The sequence below is a fragment of the Doryrhamphus excisus genome, linkage group LG11, assembly GCF_037039965.1.
Source record: "Doryrhamphus excisus strain RoL-2023G ecotype Guam linkage group LG11, RoL_Dexc_Guam_v1.1, whole genome shotgun sequence".
In the NCBI taxonomy this organism is placed as follows: domain Eukaryota; kingdom Metazoa; phylum Chordata; class Actinopteri; order Syngnathiformes; family Syngnathidae; genus Doryrhamphus; species Doryrhamphus excisus.
Genome location: NC_136367.1, coordinates 1,590,597 through 1,608,606, shown reverse-complemented (window position 1 = coordinate 1,608,606; position 18,010 = coordinate 1,590,597). Strand labels below are relative to the sequence as shown.

The following is an 18,010-nucleotide window of genomic DNA, read 5'->3' as shown; positions in this document are numbered from 1 at the left end:
AGGAAGTCGTCAGATGTGGAGAACACTGGAGGAGGAAGGGCGTCGGAGGGGAGGGAAGGGGGTAGGGAGGAAGGGAAGGACACGAGGGAACCAGGCAGCCAAGAGGATAATAATGAGAGGAGAAAAAATGGGGGAAGGGAAACCCATCTTTGACAGGAAAATAGCAGCCACTAGGGGATCTGTAATAAAATTAATATTAATATTAATAGTGTCGTGACTCACGGTGGAAACAGCGGACATTGATTTAATCTGATATTGGCCTGCTGTCAATCACATTTCATATTTAAAGCATAATAGCCACGTTTACATGACGAGCTTTTCTCTTTCCGAATGACCTTTCCGAAAGTAATGGTATACATGGAAAGGAATATTCCAATCGCGTGTCTACATGCGCCGCTATAATCAACCAGAATAGTCAATGGGGCATGCCCAGTAAAGCGTAAACACCAACATCACGTGATACCGACTTCCTAGAGTTTGTCTTTTCTGATGAAAGAAAATTATGCTTGAAATGTAGCTTTTTTTTTTTTTTTAGTTGGGAACTGATGTTTTCCTGAAACGTACGTATGTTCTATTGCTGATCATTAAAGAACTGAAAAAGGCAGAAACAGACTTTTTATTCTGATGAAAGAAAATTATGCTTGAAATGTAGCTTTTCCCACAAAAAATAATTTTTAGTTGGGAACTGATATTTTCCTGAAACGTATGTATGTTCTACTGCTGATTACTGAAGAACGGAGAGAGGCGGAAACAAACTTTTTTTTTTCACGAGAGAAAATTATGCTTCAAATGTAGCTTTTCCCACAAAAAAATGTTTTTAGTTGGGAACTGATGTTTTCCTGAAACGTACGTATGTTCTATTGCTGATCACTAAAGAACTGAAAAAGGCAGAAACAAAGTTTTTTTTTCTGATGTAAGAAAATTATGCTTGAAATGAAGCTTTTCCCACAAAAAAAAGTTTTTAGTTGGGAACTGATGTTTTCCTGAAACGTACGTATGTTCTATTGCTGATCACTAAAGAACGTAAAAAGGCAGAAAGAAACTTTTTTTTCGAATGAAAGAAAATTATGCTTGAAATGTAGCTTTTCCCACAAAAAAAATTTGTTTTTAGTTGGGAACTGATATTTTCCTGAAACGTATGTATGTTCTACTGCTGATTACTGAAGAACAGAGAGAGGCGGAAACAAACTTTTTTTTTCATGAGAGAAAATTATGCTTGAAATGTAGCTTTTCCCAGAAAAAAAAAAAAAAAGTTTTTAGTTGGGAACTGATATTTTCCTGAAACGTACGTATGTTCTACTGCTGATTACTGAAGAACAGAGAGAGGCGGAAACAAACTTTTTTTTTTCATGAGAGAAAATTGGGCTTGAAATGTAGCTTTTCCCACAAAAAAAAATTTAGTTGGGAACTGATATTTTCCTGAAAATATCCTGCACCCGGGATAAATTTAAACTAATTTAACAAATTAAATCTTAAACTAATTACTTAAACTGTTAAGTGTTATGTTTTATATAGATATACATATTCTTTTGAAAGAAAAACTGGACTTATGAATGGCGCATAAAACTTCAAACTACACCCACCATGATCTCTTCAATTGTGTAGTTGCATCATCACATCTTCTTGCCTGTCGCGCTAAAAAGGTGAAAGACGTATAAATGTCTTGGGTGTTGGCTTTGAAAAAACACATATAAGTAGGTCTTTGGTGGCGAGTGAGTTAATTAATAAATAATCGCTACTTTGACCGCTAACGCTAAAAGGTTAGCATCGTAGCTGTCTTCATTTGTGCATGTAAACACTGTGGAACACATACACAACAAGGACAAAAAACAGTGATTAAGAGGTTTAACTTTTATGTGGGCAAAAAATGTATTACTCTTTGGAATGAATATTGTTGTCATATTGTTGGGACTACTTTTTTTTCCCACAATGAAAACCAACCAGAACTCCGCTCACGGAAAAGTCACTATTGATGCACTCCACCACTGATGGGGATGTCATCCAACTTCAAATCAGAACTCTCCAGATGCAGTATTTGGGAATAAATAAGCTTTCAACAAGCAGTTTTTCTATCAAGATTCCCCAGCTGCCGGCGATGCTACGTACATTTCACATCTCGCATCTGCAAGCAAGCGTATGAAAGCGTTTAGAGTGAGCCTGGAGGCAGCTGTCTTTGCAACTCCATTGCAAAGAGAAGGCTCCAATTTCATGCCCATCATTGCAGCCGGCTGGGGTGAAAGGGCATCAGTGAAGTGCTGCTGAATGCTGAAGTTGTGCTGCACGAGGACTCAGATGTTTCAGCTCAAAGTCAAAGCAAAAAAAAAATATATATATATATATATATATATATATATATAAAAATATATATATGCGAGGGATGTGCAAACTTTTTCCACCGAGGGACACATACTCAAAAATGTTATCTCAGCTTTGAGAAAAAGCATATAATTATTATCTTATTTTCCAATTTTTGCTGTTTTTTCAAGTATTTTAAATTTCTTCTTAAATAATAATTATATAATTATAATAATTTATAATTAAAATTATAATTAAATAATTATTTTCTTCTTTATTCCTACAATATTGTAATTATATTATATTATTTTTCACCCAGTCAATTTTCCAAAATGTGCTAAACTTTTGTTTCTCATTATATACTGACTTATAAATATATATTTTAGATATTATATTCAAATCTATGTTACAAAAATGAAAGTTTTTCTTATCAGGATATTATATTACATTATTATAATATTATTACAATATTAATTATATAATAATTATAATGCTAGGAGACCTGGGTTCAATTCCACTTTACACTCAAAGGGTAGCTAAGAAATATATGAGTAAAAAAAAACAAAATATTTTAATTTCCCATAATGCATTTCATCCCAGAAAACCATTTAATTGGTTATGGCTGAGGGCTGCACAGTGTTCGAGTGGTTAGCACGCAGACATCACAGCCAGGAGACCCGGGTTCAATTCCACCCTCGGCCATTTCTGTGTGGAGTTTGCATGTTCTCCCCGTGCATGTGTAGGTTTTCTCCGGGTACTCCGGTTTCCTCCCACATTCCAAAAAACATGCTAGGTTAATTAGCCACTCCAAATTGCCCATAGGTATGAATGTGAGTGTGAATGGTTGTTTGTCTATATGTGCCCTGTGATTGGCTTGCGCCTTTTGCCCGAAGACAGCTGGCATACCCTCGTGAGAATAAGCGGTAGAAAACGAATGAATGAATGAGGATAGGACGGGAGTCATGGTGTAGCCCAGGGGTGGGCAAACTACGGCCCGGGGGCCACATCCGGCCCGCCAAGTGTTTGAATACGGCCCGCCCAATCTTTCCAAAGTATTTCGATTAAACTCAACATACAACCTGGCATCATGGCCTGAGCCAACCTTTTGATGGTTTTATCAATTTCGGTTTTTGACATGGTCTGTTGTTTATAAAGTGCTCCTGAAAAAAGGGACACAAGCACATAATAATAATAATAATAATAATTATTATTATTATTAGATTATTATAATTATTATTAGAACTATTATTATTAATTATATCTAATATTATTGTTATATTTTACATAATAATAATATAATAATTATTATTTTAATTTTATTGTAATTATTATAGTATTTTATTATTTTTAAAATATTTAAATATAAATATAAAATAATAAATAATAACAGCAGATTGCATGACAATTTTACAGATACAATAATACCAGGTGGACTGTTACGTGTAAAATATATAGTCTGCCCCCCCCCCCCGTAAATTTTGTCATATCAATGCGGCCCGCGAGTCAAAAAGTTTGCCCACCCCTGGTGTAGCCAGTCACACAGTATACAACTATGGTGCGTTCAAGGACTGTCGAACATATTGCAAAATCTCAACGCTAACACATGGAAGCAGATGCAAAATCTGCAGTTTTCTCCGGGTATTCCGGTTTCCTCCCACATTCCAAAAAACATGCTAGGTTAATTAGCCACTCCAAATTGTCCATAGGTACTATGAATGTGAGTGTGAATGGTTGTTTGTCTATATGTGCCCTGTGATTGGCTGGCCACCAGTCCAGGGTGTAACCGAAGTCTCGCCCGAAGTTGGATCAGGAATGAAAGGCTAAGAGGATTGTATGTGGGAAGAAGAGTGATGGATATGGAGGAACAGGGAAAGAAGAAGGGAGGAGGAAAACTGAAGCGTCGGTGGATTTACTCCATGAGGGAGGAATTCAGGGAAAAACAGCTGTCAATGACAGTTGATCCGAAATCGGAAGAGAACGTTAACAAGCTAGCAGTAGCGGAGTGTCAAAAATAGACATTTTCATGGACGTCTTAATTATTGCATTTTTTTTTTTATCCATTGACAGCTTTGCTTGGTATGCAGTACTATATACAGTACGTATATAACATTGCTTGGTATGCATACAGTACTATATACAGTACGTATATAGCAGGTACGTATGCTGCAGATGACTAGAGACACATCCACCCTCTCTTTCACCCGACCGACAAGTTTCTCTGATGTGCAATGCAGGTACATCCACTGAATATGGATGACACTGATTCATAATTCCATTTACCGCTATAGGAAATCGTGCCTGCGGCACTCGTGAACTGAGTCAGTGTTTACGCCATTTTAAGTCCAGGATATGCATCAGCTAGCGTAAAAAAAAATATATCATAATAACTGACTCAAGTAACAAAACTGCAGATTTCTCATCTGCTTCCTGTTCGGCATGCATGTACCACTGTTAGCGTTGAGATTTTGCAATATGTTCGATAGTCCTTGAACGCACCATAGTTGTATATACTGTGACTGGCTATACAATGACTCCCATTCTAACTCTTCATGGATGCTCATTCATTCATTCGTTTTCTACCGCTTATTCTCACGAGGTTTGCGGGGGGGGGGGGGGGGGGGGTGCTGGAGCCTATGTCAGCTGTCTTCGGGCAAGAAGCGCCAGCCAATCACAGGGCACATATAGACAAACAACCATTCACACTCACATTGATACCTATGGACAATTTAGAGTGGCTAATTAACCTAGCATGTTTTTGGAATGTGGGAGGAAACCGGAGTTGAACCCAGGTCTCCTGGCTGTGAGGTCTGCGCGCTAACCACTCGAACACTGTGCAGCCCTCAGCCATAACCAATGAAATGGTTTTCTGGGATGAAATGCATTATGGGAAAATTTAAATAGTTTGGGGTTTTTTTAACTTGTATATTTCTTAGCTACCCTTTGAGTGTAAAGTTGCTGTGTGATGAATATAGTGTTCATAGTAATATAGTGTTCTAGATATAGATACAGATACAGATATAGCTTTGCTCTCTTGGGTCGTGGGGGTATGCTGTGCTGGTTCACCCTGGACCGGTGGCCAGCCAATCACAGGGCACATATAGACAAACAACCATTCACACTCACATTCATACCTATGGACAATTTGGAGTGGCTAATTAACCTAGCATGTTTTTGGAATGTGGGAGGAAACCGGAGTACCCGGAAAAAAAAACCCACGCATGCACGGGGAGAACATGCAAACTCCACACAGAGATGGCCGAGGGTGGAATTGAACCCGGGTGTCCGAGCTGTGAGGTCTGCGTGCTAACCACTCGTCCACCGTACTGCCATAGTAAACCCAAATTAATCAGTTACTTTACATTGAACATTGATCTGTGTAGAAAAATAAAAAGTAAGATATTTGAGAACAGTGGAATTTTTTTATCAGAGCTTTTCTTGTAGAAAATCGGAACAAAAGCAAAGTTTATTCATTTTTCTGTTTTTAATAAATTGTTTTGTTTTTGTTTTTTTTTGAAAACCTGATGCTCGCCCAGACCCTAGCTCCAGTGGCCCCCAGGTAAATTGAGTTTGAGACCTCTGATGTAGAGTGTAACATCCCAATACGGGTGGGAACTACGGTGCTTGGCGCTCTTCGAGTTCTTTTGTAGTTATTATAGCAATAATAATAATAATTATTATTATTATGAAATAAAGCAGTAAAGCAGAATATCACATTCTTATTTCAAGCTGTCATACCATTAAAACTTATACTGCAGTACAGTTTGCTACTTTAAGCTGAATCCCATGAAATTCCCAACGGTCCAAAGCCAAGTATTCAGCAATAGCCTGAGATGAATCACAAAGGAGAATGGTTGGCGATGGAAAGGAGGAACCTTGTAGAAGGCCGGAAGGCAAGTGAGTAGCCTGCAGCAAGGCGAGAGAGCGAGCTGAAGGTGAAAAAGATATCGAGAAGTCGGAGTAAAGATAATTACTCCCCAAAGTCAAAAAAAGCCAAACTTATGAATTTGCATGCCCTTTTTTCCAAACATATCTGTCAAACAATAAATAACACACTAGTCTGAGATTGACGGAAATCGAGTTTTAAGAATAAAAAAATATCTTTTTTCAGATTTTTCAGTTAATCTTCCAGTGAAGGTTTATTCCCGGGACGGATTCGCATGTACAGTAAAGTCTCGTTATATCGATATAACCGGACTATCCATATATCCGATCCTGCGCCAAACTGCATTAAAAGTGGGCGGATCTTTGATATGGCATGTAATTTTCTCCTTGAGTTCATGGATTGCGTATCTAGCATGCTTTTGTACTACAATACATTTTGTACTACAGTAAATAAAAATAAACTTACGCTGTAGTGATTACCGGTTGCCGTGTTCTTTTTTGGTATTGAAATCCTTAAGCAAAGATTGATTTAAGCTGCTTTTGTATCGATATAAGCAGACCAAATTGGCTGGCGGGAGATGAAAAGGGCATCCTAGTAACCGGATTATCATAATAACCGTGTATTGTACTAACGGAGCTAATTATATCATAAAAGACTAGAAATTTGCCGGGAAATGAAAATAGTATCGTAATAAGTAGTAATTCGTTTTAACCGATATCGATATAACGAGACTTTACTGTATTTATTTGTTTATGCTTTGTGGCGTTTTTATTCTGCCCACCGCACATTCAAAACATGTATGACCTAGTAACATTATATGTGCCACAGGAAGCAACACCATATAAGGTCAACGGTAGATTCAACACCCACTCAGCTTTGAATCCGAATGAGAAGTCCCTTTTTCAGCTTTTTATCCTTGTTACGAGTAAACATTTAGTCAAGGTTGAGCATGTAAACAAAATGCTGGGTTTTTTCTAATATATGAAATAATATTTCAGGCTCTGAATGATGGCATCGTACGCAGCAAACGTGTTGACGACAGCAGATGTGGGTGTCTGGGTGTACTGGAGCGTATTGTCCATGTTCCTTTTCATTGCAAAGCCGCTCGTTTCAGTGAGTGAGCACCTGAGTGTTGACAGAGGCGCCCATCTGGGATTTGGTCCTGTGTCCCTTGCTGTAGTGTTACAGTGCCTTTCTCACAGCATTTTATCATAACAGGGCGCGTGTTTGAGTCCCCTGCTCTACATATTAGTTCTACATTTATTTTATCTACATATTTCGATTTCTTGACCATTAAAAAAAAACATGTCATGGAAGGGTTTCAATGACTTAAAGAAGTGTCTACCTCTGAAAATGCTATAAATTATGTTAGCATAGCATGGTAGTGCTATCTGTGTGCTTAAGTTAATATTTATGAAAATCGCAAAAAAAAAAATGCTAGTATGCTCATGTTAGCATGTTAGCAACACCAAGCATAATAGTGTCTACCCATGAAAATGGCTAAAAGCGCTACCATGCTAATGTATAATCATGCTAACACCTGATAGCATGATGGTGCTAAGTGTCTATATAACTGTCTGCCCGTGAAAATGACTGAAAATGCTAATATTTTGTAAATATTACCATGCTAGCAATGGTAACATGCTAACACCTAGCATGAGTGTCGGTGTGGTAAGCTGTGATTATCGTGATTATGAGTGTCTACTAATGAAAAGAGCTAAAATGCTACTATGTCAATATTAGCATGTAGATGTTAGCGTGTTACCATTGTTAGCATGCTAACACCGAGCATAATAGTTGTAAGTGTTTATATATCTACCCGTGAAAATAGAAATAAAAGGCTAGTCTGCTAACATTAGCCTGCCAGCAATGGTACCATGCTAACACGTAGCATAGTAACGCAATATGCCCGGAAGGCTTTCAAATCAAATGGGGATTAAGGTGTTAAGATCGGACTTTTTGTTGTTGCTAAGCTTTTTTTTTCTCACAGCATTTTATCATAACAGGGCGCGTGTTTGAGACCCCTGCTCTACATATTAGTTCTACATTTATTTTATCTACATATTTCGATTTCTTGACCATTAAAAAAAACATGTCATGGAAGGGTTTCAATGACTTAAAGAAGTGTCTACCTCTGAAAATGCTATAAATTATGTTAGCATACTAAAACCTAGCATGGTAGTGCTAACTGTGTGCTTAAGTTAATATTTATGAAAATCGCAAAAAAAAAAAATGCTAGTATGCTCATGTTAGCATGTTAGCAACACCAAGCATAATAGTGTCTACCCATGAAAATGGCTAAAAGCGCTACCATGCTAATGTATAATCATGCTAACACCTGATAGCATGATGGTGCTAAGTGTCTATAGAACTGTCTGCCCGTGAAAATGACTGAAAATGCTAATATTTTGTAAATATTACCATGCTAGCAATGGTAACATGCTAACACCTAGCATGAGTGTCGGTGTGGTAAGCTGTAAGTGATTATATGAGTGTCTACTAATGAAAAGAGCTAAAATGCTACTATGTCAATATTAGCATGTAGATGTTAGCGTGTTACCATTGTTAGCATGCTAACACTGAGCATGATAGTGGTAAGTGTTTATATATCTACCTGTGAAAATAGCAATAAAAGGCTAGTCTGCTAACATTAGCCTGCCAGCAATGCTACCATGCTAACACGTAGCATAGTAACGCAATATGCCCGGAAGGCTTTCAAATCAAATGGGGATTAAGGTGTTAAGATCGGACTTTTTGTTGTTGCTAAGTGTTTTTTTTCTCACAGCATTTTATCATAACAGGGCGCGTGTTTGAGACCCCTGCTCTACATATTAGTTCTACATTTATTTTATCTACATATTTCGATTTCTTGACCATTAAAAAAAACATGTCATGGAAGGGTTTCAATGACTTAAAGAAGTGTCTACCTCTGAAAATGCTATAAATTATGTTAGCATACTAAAACCTAGCATGGTAGTGCTATCTGTGTGCTTAAGTTAATATTTATGAAAATCGCAAAAAAAAAAAATGCTAGTATGGTCATGTTAGCATGTTAGCAACACCAAGCATAATAGTGTCTACCCATGAAAATGGCTAAAAGCGCTACCATGCTAATGTATAATCATGCTAACACCTGATAGCATGATGGTGCTAAGTGTCTATATAACTGTCTGCCCGTGAAAATGACTGAAAATGCTAATATTTTGTAAATATTACCATGCTAGCAATGGTAACATGCTAACACCTAGCATGAGTGTCGGTGTGGTAAGCTGTGATTATCGTGATTATGAGTGTCTACTAATGAAAAGAGCTAAAATGCTACTATGTCAATATTAGCATGTAGATGTTAGCGTGTTACCATTGTTAGCATGCTAACACCAAGCATGATAGTGGTAAGTGTTTATATATCTACTTGTGAAAATAGCAATAAAAGGCTATTCTGCTAACATTAGCCTGCCAGCAATGCTACTATGCTAACATGTAGCATAGTAACGCAATATGCCCGGAAGGCTACACTTCTTGTATTTTTGTTCTTTTAGTCATTTTAATATTTGAACATACTTCATTTAGGCCAAGTATACGTAAAATTGTACACAAATATGTATAATGTAATAATAATAATAATAATGTATTAATTGCTTTGTACTTTAAAACTGCATGTATTAGTATGTGTTTCCAACCTGGTTCCAGTTTAAGACAAAGACTAAGATTGTCACATGACTGATGAGAGATTCAAAGTCTCAATAATCTCTACTGGCACTTTTATCCGTGAGGAATAAATCCATGCAGATAAATATGTTGCGCTTTAAAAATCTAAAAATGAAAAGCTAAGGCTTTTCATTTTAATTATGCGGCTTCCTTGCAGGCATTAAATGAGATTGTTTGGCATCCTCGAACCAACTGCCCCTAAGATGTGTTTAAATATAGTTGCTGTTTATTATTAATATAGTTGTTATTTTTCACAGCGATGTGCTTAACGTAATTCAATCAAAACACTAAGCGCTACCGATTGCGGGAATAAGACTTTGTAGGTCTTTTTATTACGTGGGGGCATCTTAAGAGTTTAAACCAAGGTGGGGTTTATTTTAATTTGTATATCATATATACAAATGAATTCATTCTGCGGTTTTTGTTTTCTGTGTCTCTCCATTTTGTAGTTGGTGCTACCGGAGTACTCGATCCATGTACTCTTTTGTATCATGTTCCTGTGTGCCCAGGAATGGCTGACTGTGGGCCTCAACATCCCCCTGCTCTTCTACAACACTTGGAGGTGAATAGGAACAATCTATTGTCTTTTTTAAACGTGTGTGTGTGTGTGCGATTATTTGATACAAAGTTCATGTAAGATTAGCAAGGACTAAACAAAACGAAAATCACAAAAACACGTCAAATAACTCGGAATTTTCTCCCTTTTTTTTAGTCGGTAACCGATATTTTCCTGAAACTTACCTATGCTCTACTGCTCCAGCCGACTGCCTGATGCTAGCTTAGTAAGCCTGGGTTCATATGGCGTTGGAGATGCTACTTTTTAGTATAAAAATTCACGAAAATGTTGACTTGTTGTCATACAGTATGGTTTTCTCCCTTTTTTAGTCGGTAACCGATATTTTCCTGAAACTTACCTATGCTCTACTGCTGTTTACTAAAGAAATATACTTGTTTATGTATAATCTTCGGGAGCTGAGCTGCCTTACAACTAAGCCGACTTAGTCAAAAAAGTTGTATCTGTGAGTTCACTCCATTCATTCTGCTATAGAACCAACACGCCCAGGTGTTAAGAGTGAAACCTCTGGTCATCCAGCCTGTTTGGCACAGGGAGAGGAAGAAAACAAACACGCATGCACATGTCAATATATCGAGGTCTGCAAAAAGAACTGCAAAGTAACATAAAATTAGAAAAATAACAAAACAAAAAAATATCAGTGAGTTCACTCTGCTATAGAACCAACGCGCCCAGGTGTTAAGACAGATGCACGAGTGAACCCTCTGGTCTTCCAGCCTGTTTGGAAGAGGGAGAGGAGGAAAACAAAAACGCAAAATAACAAAACCAAAAAGTTGTATCTGTGAGTTCACGCCATTCATTCTGCTATAGAACCAACACGCCCAGGTGTTAAGAGTGAACCCTCTGGTCATCCAGCCATTTTGGCAGAGGGAGAGGAGGAAAACAAACAGGCATGCACATGTCAATATATCGAGGTCTGCAAAAAGAACTGTAAAGTTCTGCTATAGAACCAACGCGCCCAGGTGTTAAGACAAATACATGAGTGAACCCTCTGGTCATCCAGCCTCTTTGGCAGAGGGAGAGGAGGAAAACAAACACGCAAAAATAACAAAACAAAAAACTTGTATCCGTGAGTTCACTCCGTTCATTCTGCTATAGAACCAACACGCCCAGGTGTTAAGAGTGAGCCCTCTGGTCATCCAGCCTGTTTGGCAGAGGGAGAGGTGGAAAACAAAGGTCTGCAAAAAGAACTGTAAAGTAACATAAAATTAGAAAAATAACAAAACAAAAAAATATCCGTTCATTCTGCTATAGAACCAACGCGCCCAGGTGTTAAGACAGATACACGAGTGAACCCTCTGGTCATCCAGCCTCTTTGGCAGAGGGAGAGGAGGAAAACAAACACGCAAAAATAACAAAACAAAAAACTTGTATCCGTGAGTTCACTCCGTTCATTCTGCTATAGAACCAACACGCCCAGGTGTTAAGAGTGAGCCCTCTGGTCATCCAGCCTGTTTGGCAGAGGGAGAAGTGGAAAACAAAGGTCTGCAAAAAGAACTGTAAAGTAACATAAAATTAGAAAAATAACAAAACAAAAAAATATCCGTTCATTCTGCTATAGAACCAACGCGCCCAGGTGTTAAGACAGATACATGAGTGAACCCTCTGGTCATCCAGCCTGTTTGGCAGAGGGAGAGGAGGAAAACAAAGGTCTGCAAAAAGAACTGTAAAGTAACATAAAATTAGAAAAATAACAAAACAAAAAAATATCCGTTCATTCTGCTATAGAACCAACGCGTCCAGGTGTTAAGACAGATACACGAGTGAACCCTCTGGTCATCCAGCCTCTTTGGCAGAGGGAGAGGAGGAAAACAAACACGCAAAAATAACAAAACAAAAAACTTGTATCCGTGAGTTCACTCCGTTCATTCTGCTATAGAACCAACACGCCCGCAGAGGCCCACACCTTGAGTTGACATGAATAGGGCCATTCACATGGCATGCCCTTGCACATGGGGGCAAAAGTAAAATCAAAATTGCTCCAACAAAGTGTTAAATGAAAGGTGGTGCACGGCTCTTTATTTAACTTCCGTTTGTGCGTTCGTGTAAATGTAAATGCCTGGAACTAATCGCTCCGGATGAATTTAATCAAAGCACATGCTGAAATGAATACAGAGATTAAAATCAAGTATAGGCTATCAGTGTTTCAGATAACTGTATATTACGTTTTTCTGTAGTCCCCTGCAAGGCATGGCGGAAAAATGGGTCAGCATTAATTTGTCTTTTTCTGTCATTACAACAGTTTTTCCCATCAGTACGGGATGCCTGATGCTAGCATCTTGATGGGTTTGAGCTCAGCTGGTTGTTGTTGCAGAGGAAAAGGAGAGAGAAAACACATCAGTACTTCATTAATTGGCGACTGTGCCAAATGCCTGCCAGCTACAGATGCTGCTTCCTATGCAGCTCAGAGATGAGCTGACAAGGAAATGAGGGAAAGAGAGCAAAAAAAAGCCTCTTTTCCACTAAAATGTTCAACTTCTTAGTTCTGGGTAATTGTAGTTCCTGGAACTAAACAAAGGTTCATGTGGTGTTTAGCACATTTGTATCGAGGTCATTAAGCTAAATAGTGATGCTTGGCCTAATGCAGGGGTCTCAAACTCAATTTACCTGGGGGGCCACTGGAGCTAGGGTCTGGGCGAGGCTGGGCCGCATCAGGTTTTCCAAAAAAAACCCAAAAAAAAACGCATTTATTAAAAACAGAAAAATGAATAAACTTTGCTTTGGTTCTGATTTTCTACAAGAAAAGCTCTGATAAAACATTCCACTGTTCTCAAATATCTTACTTTTTATTTTTCTACACAAAATAAGACGAAAAATAAATAAACAAATCAATAATAAAGAAAATCAATCAATCAGTAATAAATAAATATAATAATAAAACGGCAAATAATAAAAATTAAGAAACCACATATAGTTGGTGGGTAGACAAATGATTTTTTTCAGATTAAAATGAACAAAGCATTATTAGAGCCCTGTAGACATGACAAAACACGACTATAGTCACATTTATACTCTTTTTATTTACAACATATTGCGCAACTGCAGGGTCTTCAGACACATGCTAACTCGCAAACTAGAGAGCTAGCGACCTAAACGGTAGCCTTCAAGTTATTTCCTTTCAACTTAAATAGCCAAAAACTTACCACTTCCACACGGATAGGGAGGATAACTATTAACAGTTATTTAACCTTTAACATGAACATTAATCAAACGTAATAATTTTTTCTGGGTACATGATACCATACAGCATCCATATCAAACTAACATTAAACTTTCATATCAAGGCGGGGGCCTCAAACTAGTGTCCTGCGGGCCACATTTGGCCCGCGGGCCGCATGTTTGAAACCCCTGTTTTAAAGTAATGACGTATGAAATAAGCGACACCTGTCACTTGATAACTAAATGTGTTGTGTAAACACTCATGAACACACAACCATGGTGCATTCAAGGACTGCTAAACAAAATGCGAAATCCCAACACAACGAGCGAGGAGACCCGAGCTCAATTCCACCTTCAGCCGTCTCTGTTTGCATGCTCTCCGGGTTTTCTCCGGGTACTCCGGTTTCCTCCCACATTCCAAAAACATGCTAGGTTAATTAGCCACTCCAAATTGTCCATAGGTATGAATGTGAGTGTGAATGGTTGTTTGTCTATATGTGCCCTGTGATTGGCTGGCCACCAGTCCAGGGTGTACCCCACCTCTCGCATGAAGACAGCTGGGATAGGCTCCAGCACCCCCGCGACCATCGTGAGGATAAGCGGCAGAAAATGAATTAATTAATTCACTTTAGAGCCCTCTAGACATGAAGTAACACCCCTATAGTGAACTTTATACTCATATTACCCAATATAGTAGATATAATAAGACAAAATAAGATGTTTTTACGCTGCATGGATGAGGAGTGATTAGCACGAGGGCCTCACAACTAGGAGACCCGAGTTCGATTCCACCCTCGGCCATCTCTTGTGTGGAGTGTGCATGTTCTCCCCGTGCATGCGTGGGTTTTTCTCCGGGTACTCCGGTTTCCTCCCACATTCCAAAAACATGCTAGGTTAATTAGCCACTCCAAATTGTCCATAGGTATGAATGTGAGTGTGAATGGTTGTTTGTCTATGTATATGTGCCCTGTGATTGGCTGGCCACCAGTCCAGGGTTTACCCCCGCCTCTCTCCCGAAGACATTTTCATCCATGATCAACATTCTTTCCCCGTGTTGTTTTCTTCCCCCCACCCTCTCAACACCCCCCCCCATTTAACCTCCATTCCCCAACACCCCCACCGCTATCTCGTGGCGTGGAACGGGTCAACTACCCGTGGTGTGGTCTTTGCCCTCTGCGGTAGGTACTTCCATTCCCCGACGGACACCAAGGAGTTGCTCTACGACCCGGCATCGGTGATGAACGGCGACACGCTCAAGTTCTGCCTGAAGGAGGCCTGGTGCAAGCTGTCCTTCTTTGTCCTGTCCTTCTTCTACTATCTCTACTGGTGAGCGTCCAGCACACATCATGGAAGCCGTACGCGTATCATAGGCTAACACGAAAAAGCGAATCTAGACCTAGCATCCACGGGACACATGAAGGTCAAGGTCAGATGAAGTGCAACTCTCTGAATAAAGTAACCATTTCTCTAGCAGTCACATGCAAGCTCAGGTGTGCTACACTAGTTAGCGTTTTACTTTTAGCCTCGTCGTTTGCTAATGCATGTGATGTTGAGAGAATTTGATTCTTTACTTCATTGACAAGCACTTGGAGAACCGACATGATGACGAGTCCTTTCACGCATGTTTTAAATGAAATGTGTTGATGTCATGTGACTATTTGCTGTGCTTGTCTGTTCGTGTCTGATAATAATCACTACGGATCTTGTTCCATGTGTCATGTGGGGGCCGCAGTGTGTGGAACCTGGAAATATCCCTCTAATAGGTCTAATCAGTGGGAACACTCACAAGGTACCATCCTTATATTTTTAACCGTATATATATATATATATTTGACTTCGATTTACGTTTATTCACAGCACGGTAGTACTAGTAGCGCACTCGTTTTACAAGTGTTTTTCCGTTGCCAATAAACACCGCTAATGCACTAACGCTAGCCGCAATGTTAGGTAAACCTGCACCAACAAAATGTATGAATCCTTCAGTTCAGCGATTCCCAACCGCTGTTCTTAGCAATTTACTACTATTTTATTGCATTAAATTATATCTTTTATATGGTTTAAATTGTAACTTTAAAGAAAAAAAATAATATTTTTTTCCATTATTATTTTATTAAATTATTATTATTAAATTAAATGTAACTTTTTAAATTATAAGTTATTATTATTTTATTATTATTATTATTTATTTTTATTTATTATTATTAATGACTAATAATTATTATTACTAATTATTATTTTATTAAATTGTTATTAAATTAAATTTTACTTTTTAATTATAAATTATTATTAAATTATTATTATTTATTATTATTAAATACTATTAATTATTGTTATTAATTATTAATTACATTAATAAATTATAAATTACTTTAACTTGTTAGATCACAGCTTTTTTCTTTCACAATTTTTTGACTTTATGATTTATTATTATTAAATATTATTAATTATTATTAATTATTAATTAAATTATTAAATTATAAATTACTTTAACTTGTTGTTAGATCACAGCTTTTTTCTTTCACAATTTTTTGACTTTATGATTTATTATTTATTGTTATTAAATACTATTAATTATTATTAATTATTAATTTAATTATTAAACTATAAATTACTTTAACTTGTTGTTAGATCACAGCTTTTTTCTTTCACAATTTTTTGACTTTATGATTTATTATTTATTATTATTAAATACTATTATTATTAATTATTAATTAAATTATTAAATTATAAATTACTTTAACTTGTTGTTAGATCACAGCTTTTTTCTTTCATTTTTTTGACTTTATGATTTATTATTTATTATTATTAAATACTATTAATTGTTATTAATTATCAATTAAATTATTAAATTATAAATTACTTTAACTTGTTGTTAGATCACAGCTTTTTTCTTTCACAATTTTTTGACTTTATGATTTATTATTATTAAATACTATTAATTATTATTAATTATTAATTAAATTATTAAATTATAAATTACTTTAACTTGTTGTTAGATCACAGCTTTTTTCTTTCACAATTTTTTGACTTTATGGTTGTAAAATTGCCTATGAATTTATTTTTCGGAATGTGCCACAAACCACATTTTAGACATCACTGCTTTAAAGGGGAACTGCACTTTTGGGGAATTTTACCCATCATTCCCAAGAAACATTCCCAGAACACTTATTTTCTCACTTCAAATACTGTATGTGCTGCGACTCGGTCAAGGTTGGGAAACGCTGCTTGACATTGTCCCGCCTCTAATTAACCAATGGGATGCGCTCGTCATTATGACACTAATTGTGCAGGTGCACCTAATGTTGCGGCCGGTAAATCTATTTATACTTTTGTGTAGAAGTATGGCTTCTAGCTGTAAAGTGGTCATGTGGTTTTTTTTTTCACATTTGTTTTGATTTTCTTCTTTCCACGACATTTTGTCTCAAAGTAGCCCTCGAAAAAAAAATGTGACATTTAATATGGAGTTGTTGTGTGTGTGTGTGTGTGTGTGTGATAATGCTGTGCTTTAATATTTGCATATGGTTTGTCAACATGATGAAACATATTGTAGTGGGATATGCAACACCACTAGTGTGGTAACGATGACGTTGGAAGGACATTTTCAAGAGTTGGATCCCTTACGATAGGGGTCTCAAACACGCGGCCCGCGGGCCAAATGTGGTCCGCAGGACACTAGTTTGAGGCCCCCCGCCTTGATATGAAAGTTTAATGTTAGTTTGATATGGATGCTGTATGGTATCATGTACCCAGAAAAAATTATTACGTTTGATTAATGTTCATGTTAAAGGTTAAATAACTGTTAATAGTTATCCTCCCTATCCGCGTGGAAGTGGTAAGTTTTTGACTATTTAAGTTGAAAGGAAATAACTTGAAGGCTACCGTTTAGGTCGCTAGCTCTCTAGTTTGCGAGTTAGCATGTGTCTCAAGACCCTGCAGTTGCGCAATATGTTGTAAATAAAAAGAGTATAAATGTGACTATAGTCGTGTTTTGTCGTGTCTACAGGGCTCTAATAATGCTTTGTTCATTTTAATCTGAAAAAAAATAATTTGTCTACCCACCAACTATATATATATACCATATAGCATCCATATCAAAGTTGCGCGGATAGGCTCCAGCACCCCCCGCGACCCTCATGAGGAAAAGCGGTTGGTAACGTTGGCTGTACGTTATGTACCAAAAGCCGATTATTTTGTAGGCGCATGTCAGGTAAACACAAACATAAACCAGACTTTCAGGGCAAACGATTGTCCCCCATATCACAAGATCAGATACCCCTGCAGCGTATTTGTCAAGGGATTGGTATTATTGGGGGTCGTGAGTTGAACTCCAAAATGCAGACACCTTAGTCTGAGCAAAAACAAGAATTTACTGATACTAGCAAACGAAGCAG

General features: G+C 37.5%; 1 protein-coding gene and 1 long non-coding RNA gene across 4 annotated transcripts in view; both read left to right on the top strand.

Moving 5' to 3' along the window:
- The window catches only part of cnih3 (cornichon family AMPA receptor auxiliary protein 3), a 46,057-nt gene that overhangs the window by 23,892 nt on the left and 4,155 nt on the right, over positions 1–18,010 (top strand). Inside the window, exons 4-6 of one of the 3 annotated variants that reach the window (XM_078794512.1) lie at positions 10,336–10,448; positions 14,799–14,945; positions 15,352–15,408. In XM_078794512.1, the coding sequence (XP_078650638.1) occupies positions 10,336–10,448; positions 14,799–14,945; positions 15,352–15,379 (288 nt within the window). In that variant the 3' untranslated portion in view covers positions 15,380–15,408. The remainder of the gene's footprint in view (positions 1–10,335; positions 10,449–14,798; positions 14,946–15,351; positions 15,409–18,010) is intronic. The other 2 variants (XM_058072446.2, XM_078794511.1) reach the window with 2 other exon arrangements.
- LOC144901237 (uncharacterized) lies at positions 10,492–13,292 on the top strand. Its single transcript, XR_013629389.1, has 2 exons — positions 10,492–11,374; positions 11,637–13,292. It is a non-coding gene; the product is annotated as an uncharacterized LOC144901237 (long non-coding RNA).